Raw genomic sequence first — 18,561 nt, forward strand, 5'->3', positions numbered from 1 at the left:
GAAGCTGCAACTTGAATCAAATTCTCTTTTTAACATCCTTGCACAGAGTTCAAAACTCAAGATTTTGTAAAATCAGGCTTGCAGCTTTTCCTGTTTCATCTGCAAATACGAGAGTGGAGGAGCGCAATTAATTAATGCAGAGTTTCAAAACTACTATTAATAGCTAATACTTTGCTTTTGGTTCTTATTACAGGAGCTGGAGAAAAACTGATAGGAATTCAGTTTAAACAGAGTAGTCATCAACTGGAAGCCATAGATGAGTCATGAAAAGCAGACACGAGCAAAGCATTCCATCCCTCCTCTGGAGCAAACCCTGCCCAGTCGTTGCACAGGAAGGCAGAGGATCAGGGGTCTGCAGCATCCCAGACTTGCTGGGAACATCAGAGCTGCAAAAGTCTCGGGAGGAACCGCTCTGCCCATGGCAGCCCCAGCACTGTCCCGTGTAAGGGGGAGAGGACCGGCTCATCGAGCATCCCTGCAACATGCTCTTCATCACACAGCGGGGAATTATCTTGGCTGGGATCACCAGTTTGGTAAACAGGAAAAGGAACTGGGTGTGCAGTGGGCTACACTGATCACGGTCCGCTGTCATCTTCGTTAATCATTCCTCCTGTGCCCCGCAGTCATTTTAGACTGCCTTTGAGAAACCAGAGCTGCCTAAAACAGGCACATATGCAATGGACATGCTGTGGGTGCAACGCTGAAGCACGTACTTAAGTTCTATCAAGATGTCTTAAAAGCCAGGGTCCTCTCGAAGTGGGACTTGGGTGGTTTATCTTACATAAAGCCTCTCTCTGAACGATAACGCGCATACCCTTGTCCTAACAGCCCAGCCCAGAATCCTCAGGGTCTTATTGCAAACCACCTGCAAGGGCCAAACCCCAAAGGCTCTGACATTTTCCGATATTTACTACCAGACAGCAAAGTCCTTCTGGAGTGACCTTTGTGGTATAGAAATCAAAAGTTTTTACTTTCTCCAAGCACCCACGTCAGGTTGCTCACTGAAATTAAACAGATTTCAAAAGAATGTGCTCACCCACTCAGCATGGGGTAAGGGAGGGTGTTTCTCAGGAGTTTGCTGCTCTCTGCCATCAAGACGTTATCTGAGAATTTGAGCAGTGGATTGGGAAACGGGTCACTGCAGAGCCGCAGGAGTTTGAAGCGTTTGGACCCTGGTACCGATCTCCCTGTTCCCAGCTGAAGCCAGTGGAAATGCTGCAGAGTGACCCCACCACAGGACACGTCCCCATGGAAAAGCTCCCTGCGGGATGCGTGAAAAAATCAGCCAGGCAGAGATCACCAGCGCTGTCTGGACTGGCCCATTTTTCACTTCCAGTAAAGATAATCTCTAGGACTTGAGGCAATTCCTGTATTTACCCGCATTCATTCAGCACTAATCCTATATAAAAAAATTAACCCGTGTGTTCTCACGTATGCATAAATGGTGCAAGAGCCACATTCCAGAAAGTGATTCAAAGTGGAATTGCCAAACGACAGCAAACACCGAACACAAACCCATGACACCGCAAATGGAGACAACCGCACTGCACAAGCAGCGCTGCTGCAAGGATGCATTGTGTGTATCACAGGCCAGTTTGGCAGGGGAGACCAGTCCAACAGTATCTTTGCTAAGATACAACAGTAATTAAGCTCGTGCTTTATCAGTGGTGGTCCAAACGACCACTTGTGATATGTAAAATGAAATTCCTTCACTTCTGGTGCGCTCCCCGAGGCCTGTGACAGCTGGCCATGCTCATTTGCTATGGAGGCACAACATATGTTTTGTTTAAGAGGAAACAATTGCTGCAGCTATTTTCATGCAACTGTTAGGGGAAGAGCTTCACTTGGAAATCACTCTCGTAGCAGAGTATTTCTCTCTCCAATTTTCTTTATACTTTTGAAGGTAATCACAGGCAATCCACTCCTTGCAACGTGTCCATGGAGGCATGGAAAATAACCACAGACAGTTCTTGGGCAAGTGAAGCAATAGTTACAAACCTATTTATGGCAAATGATAAGGAGTCAGTGTTAAATTTAAACCACATAAGGGAGGTTTTCACCACAAAGGTAGTTTTTAACCTTAAGACCTTTGCTTGAGAACTGAAAGCAGGTGCCACCAGTTGCTACAGTTTAACTACTTCTTGTCAAGTGAACAGCGATTCTCTGATTATCTGTGCTTAAACTGAGTTCAGCTTAGGGTGTCCTAGGGAGCCCCTGTGAGATCAGGCAAGATGAGCAGTCTTTCTAGAGAAAAATGCAGCACACTGTGGCTACAAGCAATGTCATGTGGGTTGCAAGGCAGTTCTACAGCATGACTAGGAACAGAAATTGTCTGTACAGCCAGCCCATCCAGTTTATCTTAGTCACAAGGACATCTTTCCCTCCCTGCAGGCGTGACAGGATGCCAACAAAAAGGAGAAGGAAGTTGTGATGGACTTCACAGAGCATGTTCTTCAGTGAAGGGACTAGCATTTGGAGAAGGGGTCTTGGGCAGCAGCATCAGCACTTACCTGACAACCGCCCACTGAAGGAAAAGCAGAATATGCCACTGCTGCAGGCTTTGGCAGTCTGACATGATTTGCTGCCTGCATTTGAGCAGACGGCTCTCTACTAAGCATTTTCAAAGCATGGTTCTTGAAAGCTGTTGTAGCTAAAGCATAAACACACCTCTCTTCCTATAGGGAAACTTGGCAAGTAGTAAAATATTAACGTGACCAAAACCAACCTTCTAAATTTCTATTTGCTTAGTGAGCTGTTTCTAATTGAAGCTCTTTTCCTTGGCTCTAACAGGTCTGAGTGTGACCCCACCTCCTCGCCACAGCCAGTTATCATAACCAGTGCATGTAAAAAGCGCTCTCCAAGGGCAAACCCAGCCTGATGATGCAGCTTGAGACAGCTAAAGCCCAGCAACCGGGTCGCACACCAGCTACAACACAACTGTCGGGTCAAGTGCGGGAAGGGGGAGGCCCTGGGGGCAGCTGCAGAAGAAAGCGGCTCATTGATCTCCAGGCAGGCAGCTGACGGGGCTCCGCGTCTCTCTGCATGTGCTGCCACTGTACGGGCAGGGCTGCAGGCAGGGTTGCGGGCAGGGTCACCCAGATGGATCCAAGCCACACTGCAACGCACAAGCTTTCTGGTAGGAAAGAGTGGGAGCGTTCTCCCCATCCCACTCAGGGAAGGGAGCAAAGGGGGATGGCCTGAAAAAACGCTCTTGACTCAGAGCCTGCTCACAAAAGGCATTACTCACCCTACAGACTCAGATTTTATCCAGCCCAGCAGCACATTTCACTTTCTTCAGCCACTGCTCACGGCTGGACTTTACCCCCATTTTTGATTGTTTGCAACACAATGCCAACACAGAAAAACACATCCATCAAGCACAGTAGTATTAAAAAGGAAAAAGTTATTACCTGGAATAGTCCCCTTTAGCTTCCTACAATTGAAAAACAGTGACAGAATTAAAACATGATCTCTTCAAAAGTCCTCGATTTTCCCAGCATTGTTCACTTCCCCACTCCCACAGCTCTGTGGCCAGATCCTGACCCCAGTTACACTCAGTGCAGAGCATGGAGGCTGCCTGCATGTATTCAGGCTCAGAATTTGGCCCTTTACGCTTCCAAGCGTAGATTATCCACCTACACCATCAATAAAACCGCTTCCAAAATGGGGATGAATTTCCCATTGGAAATCAAAAGATCACTTTTACTGCAGGAGAAGTGAAATACAATTCTCTCTCCGGCTGACCACATCCAGCTAAAGGTCGGCTTCACAGGCAGGTCAGCAGTTGAGAGAAATTGTACTCACTTGAGACGAGAACAACAGTTCAGGCAGATCAAGCCACTGCAGCTTTGCTGTGGCACTTTGCCACTGAGAATGCAACAGGGAAAAAAAAACCCCAGTGTTATAAAGGTAGAATTTTTTTTTGTAGAAAGTGGTAAATAATCAGAGTTTAAGTCTGAGTACAACAAAACTTGACAAGGAGAGGAAACACTGACATATTTCAACATAACAGAAGTATCAAAAACACATGCTCTGAAAGATTCACAGGCATAATATAGAAAATTTAGCTACAGCATTATATACTCTTCTCTTCCCACATCTCCAGAACATATTTAAATTAGAATAAGTGATAAATTGGATGGAAACCTGCCCAAATAAATTACTTCCCTTGATGAGTTTTCCTCTTTCCTTCCCTCTTTCAATTTAAAATTCCTGAAATAGACGTTTATCTCATTTGCCTATACGGAAAAACAGCTCCCAACTTTTTTAGCGCCCCCCCCCCCGCTGCAGAGACTATAACCAATGCAGCAAGGTTTTGTCTTTATGGGGGGGGGGAAACCCAGTAAAACAGCAAAGCTAAAACAAGTCCGAGTGGCCGGTGGCAGAAAGCCGACCGAAGGCTGGAGGAAGAGGCACTTACCTGCAAAATCAGGGCTGCCAACTTGAAGACGGTCTCACTCTCCACCTCAATCCGGCCCTGCGCAGGGGAAGAGCAGAACATGAGCCGCCAGCGCCGCCCGCCCCGCCCCCGGGGGGGAATGGGGGGGGGGCGGCTCTCAGTGCCCAACCGTAGCCCCGAGAAAGCGAGTGTGTGTGTCCCCGCGGGTGAGCATGTGGACGGACACCGAGGCAGCCCCCACCCCCCTTTTCTCTCCCCCGCGTGTTTTCTTTACAAATCTGTTCCTGCATTTCACAGAACACGGGTTTGCGTTCCTGCATCTGCCTGCGCCCGCCGCGGCAGGGGCCTGATCCTGCACGCTGCAAACCCCCACAAAAACCCTGTCACAAAGCAGGGAGGCAGGGCTGAACCAGAGGTATTCTTACGGCTTGAAGCGCATCACCTCCTCAGGGCAGGGACCGCAGCTCGTTGGCGCGAGGCGATGGTGGCACACACGCCACTGATGGTAAATAAGTAGTATTTATCACAAGGATAGTGTAACTAAGCTTCCCTTGCCCCACACAGTCCGGCTCTTACAGCCTCCAGTTCTTACAAGTACGCTGGAGGTGTAGTGCAATGTTCAGAAAAACTTCAGGGACACCCATGCTGGCAATCTCCAGTGTCTTGACCCCACTCCAAAACCAGTCCTGTCCTGACAGCCCTATGCTCTCTGTGACTTCAGAGGTGCACAGCTCATAAATGTCAAAACATCAAAACTACACACACATCCTTTTTTTTCTTGCTTGCAAGCTTAAGGGCATTCTTTCAAAGGTAGTTTCTTACAAGGAAAAACGCCAGTCTTGGTTCTACACTGGGACCAGCAGTAACGCTGGAAAAGTAAAGCTGATGCACTTACAGTTGGACACTCACATTATTAAGGATACCCCTTACACCTACTGCATCCTGCAAACCGTGCATAAAGGACAAGACTGAGCTCATGAACCAGCCCATCAATACAGAGGGGTTTTTTCTTATTGATCTTCTGCAAGGGAAAGTAGTAGACACAATGCCTGTCTCCTGCCACTGAGGTCCCAACACATTCTCTGTCCCCAGGATCTGTTGGTTGAATGAAGGGACAAAGCAGACCCAAAGCTGAAATAGTGCCAAAACCAGGGTAGCAGGAGGATCTACAGAATTACACACAGATACAGGGAAATGACATCTCAAAATATATAGGGCACATCTGGAGCCGAGCTAATTTACCACAGCTGCAGGTCTGGCCCACAGAGACTAAATTCAAAAGCAAGCAAACAAATAATTCAATTTTCATGGAAAGGAAGGGTTTTTTTGCCAGCTTTGTCAATAAAACATTCCAGCAGCAGTGCTCCCCCAGGCTGCTCCGCAACAGCAGACCAAGAGGAATTTCCCCTTCCCAACAGGTGTGGCAACAGCTATGCAGAAGTAGCCTCCAAAGCATTCCCAGACATATTTTATTAGAAGAAGAGGAGGGGCACATCACAAGGAGGAAAAAAGCTTCAAGTTCATCCTTCCTTCAGATCTCTTTCATGTTGATGTTTAAGAAAAAAGGCAAGGATTGCAGACCAGAAACTCTTCACATAGGTGCAATTTTAAGGCACTTTGTTACTTCCAGGTCTGTATCAGGTTAGTCTTTGTCATGCACATCTGAGCTGCCTTCTTTTAAGCTTAAATTGCTTCTGCTCAAATAGCCTCTGAGACCAACTGGGACAGTGGGAGGATTACGGGACATCAGGTCATCCCAGCACCACGCTCCGCACCAGCAGGCAGGGAACTCTGACATGAGAAAAAGCCATTGCAAGGAACCTTTGCTCAGCAGGAAAGACGGGCTCTGGTTCAGCAAAGCTGTCCTCGGACCACGAAATCAGGGAAAACAGGGCCAGAAGGGACTTTAAAAGCTCATCATCAAGACCATCTCCCTGCCCCAAGGCAGAATCAGCTACATGCGGCTCATCATCTTTTAAGCGTATAAGAAACTCATCAAGATTTAACTATCCAAATGCAATTCTCACATCAAAGGCACTCTTCTCTTTGTTGCTGGCTCCAAGAAAAACTGCAGCACTGGGCGAGCTACCACAGCAACGAGTCTCTGCTGACCCATAGCAATAGCTGCTGCTGGTGTTACAGGGGTGTTTGGGACTTAATAACCAAGCACCTCTTCACTTTTCATCTTCAAAGCACCTCGCAACCATTAACTAATTAGCAATAGTAATTACGAGGCTGCTCTTCTGTGTTTATTTACTTGGTCCTAAATATGAGCGTTAAGAAGCTCTGGTCACTTTACCAGGCTGCAATGGCATTGCCACAAACATTAAAACTGATCCCACAAGCCACTTAGGGTTTTAGAAAACCAATAAGGCTGAAGGGGGACTGCCTTCTTCAGGTGATGAAGTTTCCATCTTTGCTTTCATGGTGGGGGTTTTGCTGTGCTGATGTCCCCAGTTTTTCACAGGTTTGCTTAGAAGCTATGTTAAGGAGTGAACAGGAAAGAAGGTCATTCCCTTACCTGACCTCTCTCAAACAAGAGACTAAAGGTGTCTTGAGCAGAGCAAAGGGGATAAGCAGGACACCCCAGGCACAGGGCTCCCACCACAGCTCTCCAGCTGTTCCAAACCTCAGAACAGGGTAGGTCAGCCCTAATTATTATCACATATCACCATACAATAACAGTGGCAGGAGACTGGGGCCACGCTGAGGGAGGCTCTGCACCAAAAAAAAAAAACAAACCCTGAAGAGCAATCAGGAGGACCCCTACCCTTTCAAGGGACCAAAAAATCAAGTAAGAAGAGAGATGCAGGAAGGCAAAGGGACTGCCCTGAGGTGACGCAGCAGCTAAGTAGCAGAACAGAGGATTTGAAGCAAGGGATCCCAAAGCCCAGATCAGCCTTTAGCTAGCTGACTAATGCTATACAAGTGACAGTCTCTTGGACAATTCTCTGAGCCTGGAATTATTTTCCATCATAATATTACACTATTTGCCATCTGGTTCCCCAATTGGCCATTGCTATAATGTAATCCAGCCCTGGGCTGTCAAAGAGTTTGGACAGCCCTTGGCTTGACACAAATCCATATAGCGGTACGTGTCACTCACACAGGAGTGCAGGACCACGTCTCTTCCCACTTGGCAATATTTGGATATTATAACCATCTTTCTGTCCCTGAGGCTGGTGGATGGGAGTCTTTGTTTTAGCATCGCTTTAACAGCAAGGGCAAATTTCAGAAATAGATATGGAAAATGACTGTAAGAAGATTCATTTGTAATGTCTGGAATTGCCAGGGTAATTTAAGCAGAGACCAGTAAGCAGGTGGGGGACCCGGGGAGCCAGAGCAGTGAGTGCTTTCGTGGCCACATGTTGAAGAATAAGATGGAAGGCTTTCCTAGACTTATCCCAAGTGGGAACAAGGTCACTAGTGCAAGGTTAAGTAGATAGATGTAATTCAGATAATGGAATCTGAGTCTTCTACATGTTAGATGTAAATAAGTTTAAACAGAGTAGCTGGTGCAGCTCCAGGGAGGGAATGAAACTGATATTTTTCAATTAGAGTTTGCACAAGGACCAATCATTTTAACCAGCGAGACAGATTCAGCCCCTTGTGTAGCTCTCCAAAAGGCCACTGGCTTATCTAAACATCGCGTTTGGTCCAGCGGATTCAGGTGGTACCTTTTGTCATACTGACAAACATCAGAATAATAAAAGGTTGTAGCAGATGTCCAACCCAGGTGGCAGTTACTGTAGAGCAGGAATAGGTCACTAGCTCAGCAGCTAGTAAAGACCAACTCCTGCCTTCACTGCCCACGGGCAGAATTTAGCCCCCGATTCAGATGGGAGCTCAAGTCTTTTGCTGCACAGACACAGACTTATGAATGTGATAAAAATCACAAGCTCAGTCATGAATAGAGCAGCAAACCCTCATTAGACACAGCAACAACACTAGAATTTACTGTCGTAGAGATACAAGTCTGAAATCCTGATGAAAACACAGATCAAGAATGAAGATAGTCAGATGAGCATTAACTGTGCTAAGCAAATCTTTAGACTGTAAACTCAGATTAAAGCAGATTAAAAAAAATAAGCAACACAGGAACTGTCATGTTTAACTCTTTAGAGCCAGAACAAGAAATGAAAACTGAGACTGTCTTCAAAGCACATATAACCTCCAGAAGTTAAAGGCTGACAAAAACATTCCACCTAAAGATTTGAAAATTGAGATACCAACATACCTCTTCCCTCAAACCAACCCCCTTAAAAATTTATATTAACCAAAGACACCCCCAAATACACACTCTATGATTGAATAGCCTCGAGACAGCCACAGTATTGAATATAATTACCCATGATTACTGAAATGTGATTAAAAAAAGCTGAAGAAAGGGTGCAATTAGGCAGAGGGAAAGAAAGGACCCAAACATCTGCAACAAGGTGTTCAAACCAAGGGAGGCAATTAGTTGGGTGTGGACCCAGCACAAGTGAACAAAATGATGCCAGTGCCCATGTCCTTACCCAGCACCACTGTGACTTCCCACAAGGAATCCAGTATCCCCACAACGTGTCCTGACAGCCAGAGGATTTGAAGGCAGGTCCCTCCAGTGCAGAAAGCTTTGCAGCTTTTCCACATTTAAGGCTTCTTTGGGAGCAGAGGCTGCACAAGGCGGCCTGAGCTCCTGGGATTGGTGGAGTAGGGGAGTGGTTGTTGGCCACAACCTGTTTGGTGACACAAGTTGAGCAGCGCAGGAGGAACTAGGTCAGGCAAATTCAGCAACTCGCTCCATCAGTGTGGCTGCGCTGGGTAATTACACCAAGGAGGCAAACAACGGCAGCAAACAAATAACCCTCCAACTTTAAAGCACCTGTCCTGCTTGCTGGCATACACACCTACATCTCAATCCTAGTGGTGTCACCTGCTGTTCACGCTGCCCTGTGATGCACTGGGTGCCCCATCCCTTCTGCATTGGAATCTCAAAACTTTGAGCATCTCGACTGGGACCAACTTCCCAAACACTGAAATGCTGGGCTGAGAAAAAGCACAGCAAAGCAAGAGCCCATCTCCAGCACATTAGGGAGAGGAAGTAAAGCACTAAACCAGCAGGAGATGCAGAATATGTGCCCTTATAGGAGCAAATTAAAGGTTGGTCTTTCTGACCCTCCTCAAAAGGGCACTGCACTTCAGATTTGCACTTGTGCTGCACTTACCCCAAGGGGGAGCACAACCTCGATAGCTCAGGAGGCCTCACAGCTGCTTCACAGCATTAAATGATCCATGACACCTTTCATGTCACCCACCAAGCCCCACAGCCCTTCCCCACCCACATGAGAGCATGACCCGAGACCAAACACAGCTCAGTGCACATGCAGCAGCCACCACAGCTCTCTCCTGGCAGGACCTGCTGCTTCCCACCACATCAGCTTAGGCCAACCCAGCCAAAGAAAAAAGCTAGTAGTGCCTCACAGTAAATTAAAGCTTCACGTTTCTCTGTTACACCCTTATTTTGCTGTCTCTGCCAGCCACCCTCATCCATCTCCCTTGCTTGCATTTTGTGCTTCAGCCAACACCTCAATGAAACTCCAGGGACAACAGCAGCTACTCTGAGACTTGTCTGCACAGTTCAGTGCAACAGGAGCACATTAAGTGCTGCTTATTTTTTTTCCTGCATTAATATAATAGTAAACATGGAGAATGGGGGAAGGACATAAAGACTTCCCCATTTGCAAGCCAGGTATATGGCAAGCGTCATTAGACTTAACATATAATCACAGCTTTTTGCTTTCCTACACCTGCACCATGGCGAGATACCCAACACACACCAACAACAGAACAGGCTGAGCTGTCACAGCATCTTCACCCTGTGGCCAAGAGATCAAAAGCTGAAAAACTCTCCATTGCAATTAAGACTGGTAGTAAGACCCAGGAGGAGGTGACTGTGTCAAGAGATGCGAGGTGTGAAACTTTGGCTGCAAACCAACTAAGCCTATGCAAACCAACTATTCATATGCAATAGGCCAGCTGGGACACAACCTACACCTCTGCTGCCAAGAGCCTCAAGAGATCCCTGGGGCACCATCACCCTTTACTGCAGGCAGCCTTGGACCAACTTCAACTGCTCTCAGAGGCATTGCACAGAGTCCCTTGACTACACCCACACCATGGCGAAGTCCCTCCCCAAGCCACCAGCACAGCCCCACGTGAGGTCTCATGGGGCAACGAGTAGGGGGGATCCATAGAGATCTGCCAGTTTACATCAGCATGGGGGTCCTACCTCCTCCTCCTCTCACATTTTGTTCACAGGCACAACCATGCTCCATCCTCCTCATCCAGTGACATGCTGCTGGGGGGTTTGGGCCATGGAGGGGACTGACAGCACCCATGGAAGATAACAGCCCTGAAGACCAACTGGTCCTGATGATTCTTATCCTGGGCTTTACACATGCCATCTTTAGGAGAAGAACAGCAAATACAGGCAATGGACAACGTATTTTAATAGCCTTGGCTAGGATCAGACTACACTGTGTTACGAGGCTGCATGGGAACGCTCCCCTCTCCCTTGAGATGGGGGAGAATTAGGAAATATCTGTTATAAAACTTTCGAGAGCTCTCTGATATACGACCACTTTGCTCTCCACAAGCTGGAAGCCAGCCAGACTTTATGCTCACACCAGGGGTCTGTTTCAACAGCTCTTCTTGGTAAGCACTGGTCTTCAGGCTGCCAAGTGCTCACAAGCATTGCTGTTCACAAAGCTATCAGAGTTACAGACTCCAAAAACTTCCATTTCCTTTACCTTTTTCTTTTTTTAAAGCAGTTCTTACAAGTCCTTGAAAGAAATGGGAAATTAAACAAACCAACCTGCCGACACCCAAATTTAGAGAGGAAAAGGGAAACACAGCCAACTTGACCAAGATCTTGGTTTACTGAACATATTTTAAGGACTGGCAAAGAGTCAACTGTACGGCTGCAGAGCTATATGGAGGTTAGCTCTAATGCATAATAAACTTGACAGTGCTTTGCTAGCCAAGTAGGGTGTTATTTTTCCAAACTTGGCTGTTTTGAAAGAAAAGACTAATTTATCTTTCCAAATTTATCATCAACATGTGCGTGACCAGTTCTGACCCACCTCCTTGAAAGTATCCCAGCTATGGTCATGGGCTGTGCAATAACACACTGAACATTTTACAAAGCTCCCCTATCCCTGTGCAAACACATCAATTCTGAGATACCCATTTCACCTGAAACCATGTGCTATTTTAAATTCCAGCTGTACACTAGATTTCAGAGATAGCTATAAATCTAAACCCAGTTTCTTAAAGTCAATGACAGGAGAGAAAGCTTTTAAATTGAAGTTGTCACCACTGAAGGTTTTCAGGCAGCAGTTCTCAAAGCCTTGAAAAAGGGAGGCATGTAAGAAAACATGAGCCTAGACATAGACAAAGCATCCTTCTAGCCTTTGCATTCTCCCAAAATACATGTGGATAAAGCAGCTTTTAACTGTGAAGCCTTTCCATGGACCTGGAGATCTGTCTTACCAGCTCCCACCTCCTGCTTGGTGGCCCAAGCTGTTCCTGGCAGCAAACACAGCTTCTCCAAGCTCAGCCCAGGGAGCGCGGATGCTGGAGAGCAGAAGCCAGGCAGCTGGCTGGACCACACAGGACCGAGACAGCCTGGGGACTGCGGCATCAGACCAGGGAAAAAAATATGGGCAGCTCGACATGAAAGGAGGGTAGGGCGAGAGCACTGGCAGCATTTGCTATATCGGCTGGCGGCCAAGGCCTGTGCACGCACCAGCAGAGAGGAAACACCGGGTGCTCTTAGGAGTGGAACAGCAAATGTTGCATTCAGTTGATATGCAAGGAGATGTGGGGAGGGCAAGGCCAGCAAACACTGAATGGGTTATGTTGCAAATCAAGCAAAAGAAGTTTATTCTGCAGGCATATAAAGCAGAGTTACATTACAGTGTGCAGAAGGAAGATGCCAGTCCTGATGTGGTGGTGGGTTAAGATGGGGGTGCAGGGAAAAGGAGCAGCCACAGACACCTCGTGCTCAGTGCACAGCAATCCTTCACTCCGGGTACAGAACTATAACACTGCTAAAACATGACTTGTAAAAGTAGAAACAAGGTCTCATCTCTTGTGCTTTGGGCAAAGGGGGGCTTCCCCGGCTCCCCAGCTGCTTGCAGAGGCTGAGGGCAAGGCAGGAGGGAACTGTGCAGGGAACAACACAGCTCATAAAGGATGCACAAACCTGGCGTGTGGCAGCAAAGATACCAGAGGCACAAAGGATCTTTGACTACATAGAAGAGCACAGAAGTGGGGGAGTGGGTGGGGAATAGAAAGAAATACATTTTTGGCGGCAGAGACTTTATTGTCTATCTTGTGTCTCCCTTGCCAAAATGTCTACAGAAACTGCAAAATGCACAAGCTCCAAATTCCTCCAACCCTTGGCAGGGGAAAGCAGTACTCAGTTTTCAGAAAGGAGCAGAGATCTGCAGGAAGGAATGGGGAGCTGAAAGGTGAGGAAGAGCCATGTGGCTGTGCACTATAGAGCACCAAGCCAGCCTTCACAATTTTCAGAACTTTTATGCAGGTTTTTATTCCATTATTTATTATTCAGAAACCATCTTTTGTAACTTATAATTAATAATATATTTAATATGCTATATTACTTATTCTGAATTTTTATTCAGCTGCAAGCAAAACCTCTCTGAAGTTACCTGGGTCAAGACGGCTGCCCAGCAGCTCCAGCCTAAACCCAGAGATGCCAGACTTAGTTAGGGATATACCATTCTGTTTGATAACATACAGCCACTGACAGGACTTCAGACACAGGATTGCCCACAGATCTCTTGAAGAATATTGCAGATACATTTCTGATGTAGCCTCTGAACCTTGTCAGCCACAGATAAATCCCCTCCAGAGTGGGGACTGGCACGAAGCTTTGCCAACACACTAGCTGTATTCACCCAAGCCTTTGGTTGGCTCTCATGGCACTTCCTACGTGCTGGCAGGAGCACTGACATGCATCATCTCGCACACAGGGCAACATCACCCTCCCACCCTCTGCTCAGGAAGCATCATTTTTCTTTAAGGCACACAAGCCATGGAAGTGCAGGTACCTACACACTGCTGTGCTCTCAACACATGCCAGTGCTCAGGAACGTCAAAAGCGCATAAACACAAACTCCTTCAAGCACCAGAGCTTTCCACCACCCTGGATTTGGGCTTTTCCACACACTGTGTCCTCTAGGGGGAACAAGCTACTATGAAAACTTTGGAAACAGCTTTGTAAAAGTGAAAAACATGACTGGCTTTTAAGCAAGCTTATCCACGCAGGTCTTCTCACACCCCAGGTATTGCAGCATTTATCCTCTGAGCCACATTCCTGGCCCACACAGAGCAGAAGCTTCATGCAAAGATCCAGGATAGGCCCCCACCCCCATGGAGCATCCTCCAGCACACCTCATGCATGAGGAGCACCCCAAAGCACAGGGGCTAGGCACAAGTTGCTGCTTTTTAAGACACTGGGGTTTCCGCATTCATGCGGCAAGGGGCGGGGGGGTGGGGGTGGGGAAGGGAAGGCGAAAAACTAAGCTGAAGCAAGTCAAACCTCCTAAAGCAGGATTAATGACTGAGAAATGCCAGGAAAAATTCCTCGCTGTCATCAGCAAGCATCAGCCACTTGCTTCACCAGAGCTGGGGATCTGCTCATATCTCGGAGACGACACTGCCTGTCCCGCATCCCACACCTCCCTCCCGCAGCACAGCGGAGCCTGGGAGCACGGATGCTGTGCAAGCACATCCGAGGGGCCTTCGTGCATCCTGTTGTCCACGTCCCTACGTGGGCTTAAATAGGAGAATTGGTCCTGTGTGTACTTCATGCACTACTTCAAACTGAGAGACTGACCGTAAGTTTACCAATTAGGATAAAATATTTTTTAAAGACCTAAATTTGAAGGTTAAAAGCCACTGGACCAAATGTATCTTGAAAGTAAATAAACTGGCTTCTGCTGAAGCCAGGCTATGAAGCCACCCAGCACAGAAGGTGCTGCAGGCGGAGCAGGGGCTCTCAGCTTTCGTTACATGCTGAATTGTGCTGCCCACAGAGATCCTCCTCTCAGGAGGAGACGATGCTCCTCAGCCGCCCACAGAAACTGGACACAACAAAACCCTCTCTGATTCTGGCAGTTTAGCGTGCAGGAACAGGGAAGCCAGGACTTTGGGTTGTTACCAATTAGAGCACACACCTCGCAAGCCACAGGGGAAAAAGTTGAACCAGCCTTCATTCAAACCTCTCCCAGCTCCTGAAGCCTTGAACTCCACTGGGTGATGCAGTGTCAGCTTATTGCAGCACTCCATGCATCACCAACGCTTTCCGTGCTATCAGCACTTCATTTCAGTAATATGAAGTTACGCTGCTTGAATAATAATATTTATCCAGGCCGTAAGTGACTCCTTATTGGTTTCATGACATGCCTCTCTATGATCAGTGAGGGAAGGTTATTTTATGCTTCTCTTCCTTTTCTTTCTCTTATGCTTTATGCATGTACATAAACACATATACTTGCACCAAATGTTTTGATGTTGACAGCATTTGCGTTTCAACCAGCAGTGGCATTTTTCACATTCCATCCTAAAACAGGACCCATTTTCCAATTCCAAGACTATTTGCACTTTCTGTGTAAAGTGCTCCAGTTTTCCTTGAAAGGATGACTACAAGTTACCAAGACCCTTCATTTAAAATGGTAGATATGCCAAATGGAGATTTACTTTTTACTAATCTTAAACAGTGAGGCCCCAAGTGCTAAAAAAGTCTTTAAAACTTTAGCATTTTGTAAAAAGGCCCTAGTTTCCTCTATGCTTCCAGAAAGCAATTCCTGTATAAACCACAATCACAACTTTGCCATTAACCGCTTTCACGTTGGGTTTCTGACCCCACCATAAAATAACAAATACTGGATATTGAATAAGAATCCTCTAAAATATGAAGCATATTAAAGGTGAAAACTTTGGCTGGCTACACTAAGCTCCACCACCAGCTAATGATACAGGATTGTTTTCCAAGAAAAGGTTATAAGAACCGAGTGACCCTTTTAGATTGATTGAACTATGAGCAAAAAAAAAAAAAACAACCAACACCAAAAAACAGATGCCCGAGTTTGACGTTAACTGGAAAATACAAGAAACATCAGGCATTGCTAAAGTTCATTGAACTGCAGCTGCTGTTGCACCAATGGTTATTAGGGGCATGCTGAAGGGGGCTGCCACACGACCCTTTTTTCAGACCAAGATGAATCCGCAGCAGACCAACCTTATTTAAGATTTTGGCTATCATATAATAAAGTAACTGTTAAAAATATGTTCTACCAGTTCAAACATTTTAAGAAAACACTGGAAGCTTCTTAAGCAGAGAGTAAATATGAAAAGTATTTTAAGAACTACTTCTGATTACTACTTCATGGATTTATTACCTTACTACTTCACTAAGGAAGGAAATCAGGGAACTAGGAACCAAATTCACAGCACAGAACCTTCCTCACAGGGCTTTTGTTCTTGAGACAAGTTTGACTCGAGATCAGTAAAAAGATACTTTCCTTAAGCATTTACTATGCAGTGTCTAGAAGGATACGCCACTAGGACAGAGCCTACCTGCAAAGTTACAACCCAGATTTCAAACAACTTAAAAGCTTTTGAGTATTTAAGACTTACTCGAGTGCAGTGAGCACACAGCGGGGCTGTGAAAACAGGACAAGGAAACCATCATCCTCATCCATTTTCTTGAAGCATCAGCATTTAAGTGAATTAAGAGAGAAAGCACATTGAGATTTTAAAATTTCAATGAGATCTAGAAATTAGATGCAGCTCCTCACAAATTTGCAGGACCACGTAGGTGGCAGAAAAACAATAAATGGGAGATGCACAAGGATCTCCAAAGGAACACTGGGGCTTACCTGGTGCACACAGGACTTGGCATTCAGAAAGAACAGCTCGACTGTAGTTTTGTCCTTGAGAAAGGAAATGCTTTCAATGTAGAACCTGAAAATTAAGAAAACCCCAAACAATTACTTTCTTGAATAGGTTTCATCTTCCTCCCAAATCATTTTATTTCTTCGGTGTTTTGTTCTCTTAATAATAAAATAGTGCAAAGGAACTATGAGCTACTGCACTTAATTTCCTGACTATTAGGAGGGAACAAGCAGGAAATCACGGGCTGACAGCACACAGGGAACGACAAACTCCCTGTTCAACAGATCATAGATATCTGAAGCCTTATGTCATTTGAAAACAGTGTCAAATGTTAAAGCAGCAAAGCCCATCCCTCCTATGCAGACAAAAGCATAGGAGTGGAAAAGGTGACTCCAAACAACGTGTTGCAGGTTGGGAAGCCAGCCCAGCGCTTTCCTGAAGAAGAGGGGCTGGCAGCAGCCCCGTCCTTTTTCCAGGAAGAGAGCGCAGCCATGGGCTGAGAGACATTAGTTTGCTTCAAGCAAACAGGGACAAGCAAAAAGCCACACAAGGAACACTTTGGGGTCAGGTCGATCCCACTGGGCACATTCATCCTAATGACAATGGGAGCCCCAAAACTAGGGGTTTACAAGGAAGGGCAGCAACTGGGTCAGCCTCACAGGCACTGCTCTGCACTGAGCACTCTGCCTTCCTCCTCCCAGGGCCACGGGTGCATCTCAGAGGCACACACCAACAAAAGCCATCCCATTACTGGTTACTCCAGCCCAGCCAAGATTAGCAGATGGGTCCCACTTTGTTATAGAGCTACATCAAACATCACATATGCCAGTGTCACTCTGCAAAAATTGCACACAACCTGTCTGTGCGCTTCTCTGACTCACTCAGGGCACGAAACCAAACAGTGCTGGGACGCATTAAACGGTGTGGAGAAAACACATCTATAATTTGAGGCGCGTGGAACTGCCAAGTCAGTTTAAAGAGATACAAATTTGTGTGAATGTGGTCCTGTCAATCCTCCTTTAGCTGGATCCAAAAGCAGGATACCTGTGCTTCAGGTTCCTTATGGAGGATGAATGCATTGGATCCAGACTCCTCTACCTGATACTAGACAGAAGGTACACTTTTTTTCCAGCCAAGCAAAGACTTGGGCCACCACCACCACTACAGACCACATCAGGGCTTCTCAGTGTTTTGCCTTTGATAGCAGGAAGGTTCAATGGCCAACACAGGGCACGCAGTCCACTATGCTTATCAACCAGGCCAATCCCTCCCACAGCCCCATGGTGCTCCTGAGGCTCCACATAGCCTCAAGCTCCAGCCACTGATCTCTTGGGGTAAATGATTTGCAGGACATTGGAAGAAGTCCACAGCAGCACAGAACATGTAGTAGAAAGCAGTAAAACTAGCACCTTCTGTGCTTATTAGGAACATACGAAGTATTTATGCTATGACTCAAGACAAGCAATACATAGTCATTGTTTCACTATTTCGAATTCCTACAGCACATTCCATCAAATTAATTTTAAAGCACTGCCCAGAACACTTCTTCAGGATAAGGAGATAATTTGCCCATTTTACAGGCATGCAGCCTGTCCAAGGGGCAGACCCAAGCCCAGCAGCCTGCCTCAGACATTTGAAAGGCTATTTTACATTTCAGTGACTCACCTTTCACCAAGAACTGTAGGAGCCACAGGTATTTCCACCCTCTCTTGATTGCTCCTGATATAATTTTTTTTCCAATACCTTTGCTAAGCTCCACTTTAAATACAGTTGAGTGTTTCCAGAAATGCTGAGCATCAGAGGGCAGGAGCCTCATTCTTCATCCTTTCCCAACCTGCTGCCAGACCGGCCCTTCACTGCATGGACCTTCCTCAGCCTGCTAAAGCCTTTCTCTCCCTTCACTGCACCAAAAAGGTGATTTTCCTTAATAAATGACCTCGTTTCCACTTGCAGTTTCTTTCAACTAGAAGTCAGGCATGGCTGACTTACCCTCAGAAGCAGGAGAGTACTCCTGGCTCCCAGTCACTGCTGGTACAGGCCAGGAGACTAAGATCTGTGGATTTAGGGAGAGGGCACTGAGGAGGCGTTGCCCTCTACCCCAGCCAGGCTGCATGCTCTATTTCTTCTGTAGTTCAAGCTATATGCTCTTATCACCACAGTACAGATGGGGAACACTGGACCACAGAGATAAGGGT

The 18,561-nt window shown here is 46.5% G+C and overlaps 1 protein-coding gene across 8 annotated transcripts in view; it reads right to left on the minus strand.

Moving 5' to 3' along the window:
* Window positions 1–18,561, minus strand: part of FRMD4B (FERM domain containing 4B) — an 85,925-nt gene that overhangs the window by 40,019 nt on the left and 27,345 nt on the right. For 3 of the 8 annotated variants that reach the window (XM_074836003.1, XM_074836001.1, XM_074836002.1), the window contains exons 5-7: window positions 16,351–16,435; window positions 4,421–4,477; window positions 3,411–3,433 (exon numbers count right to left, since the gene is read on the minus strand). In XM_074836003.1, coding sequence (XP_074692104.1) covers window positions 3,411–3,433; window positions 4,421–4,477; window positions 16,351–16,435 — 165 coding nt within the window. Of the gene's footprint in view, window positions 1–1,036; window positions 1,983–3,410; window positions 3,434–4,420; window positions 4,478–16,350; window positions 16,436–18,031; window positions 18,464–18,561 lie in introns of those variants that run through there. The other 5 variants (XM_074836008.1, XM_074836006.1, XM_074836005.1 and 2 more) reach the window with 5 other exon arrangements.

This window comes from Strix aluco, chromosome 11 (genome assembly GCF_031877795.1).
Source record: "Strix aluco isolate bStrAlu1 chromosome 11, bStrAlu1.hap1, whole genome shotgun sequence".
In the NCBI taxonomy this organism is placed as follows: domain Eukaryota; kingdom Metazoa; phylum Chordata; class Aves; order Strigiformes; family Strigidae; genus Strix; species Strix aluco.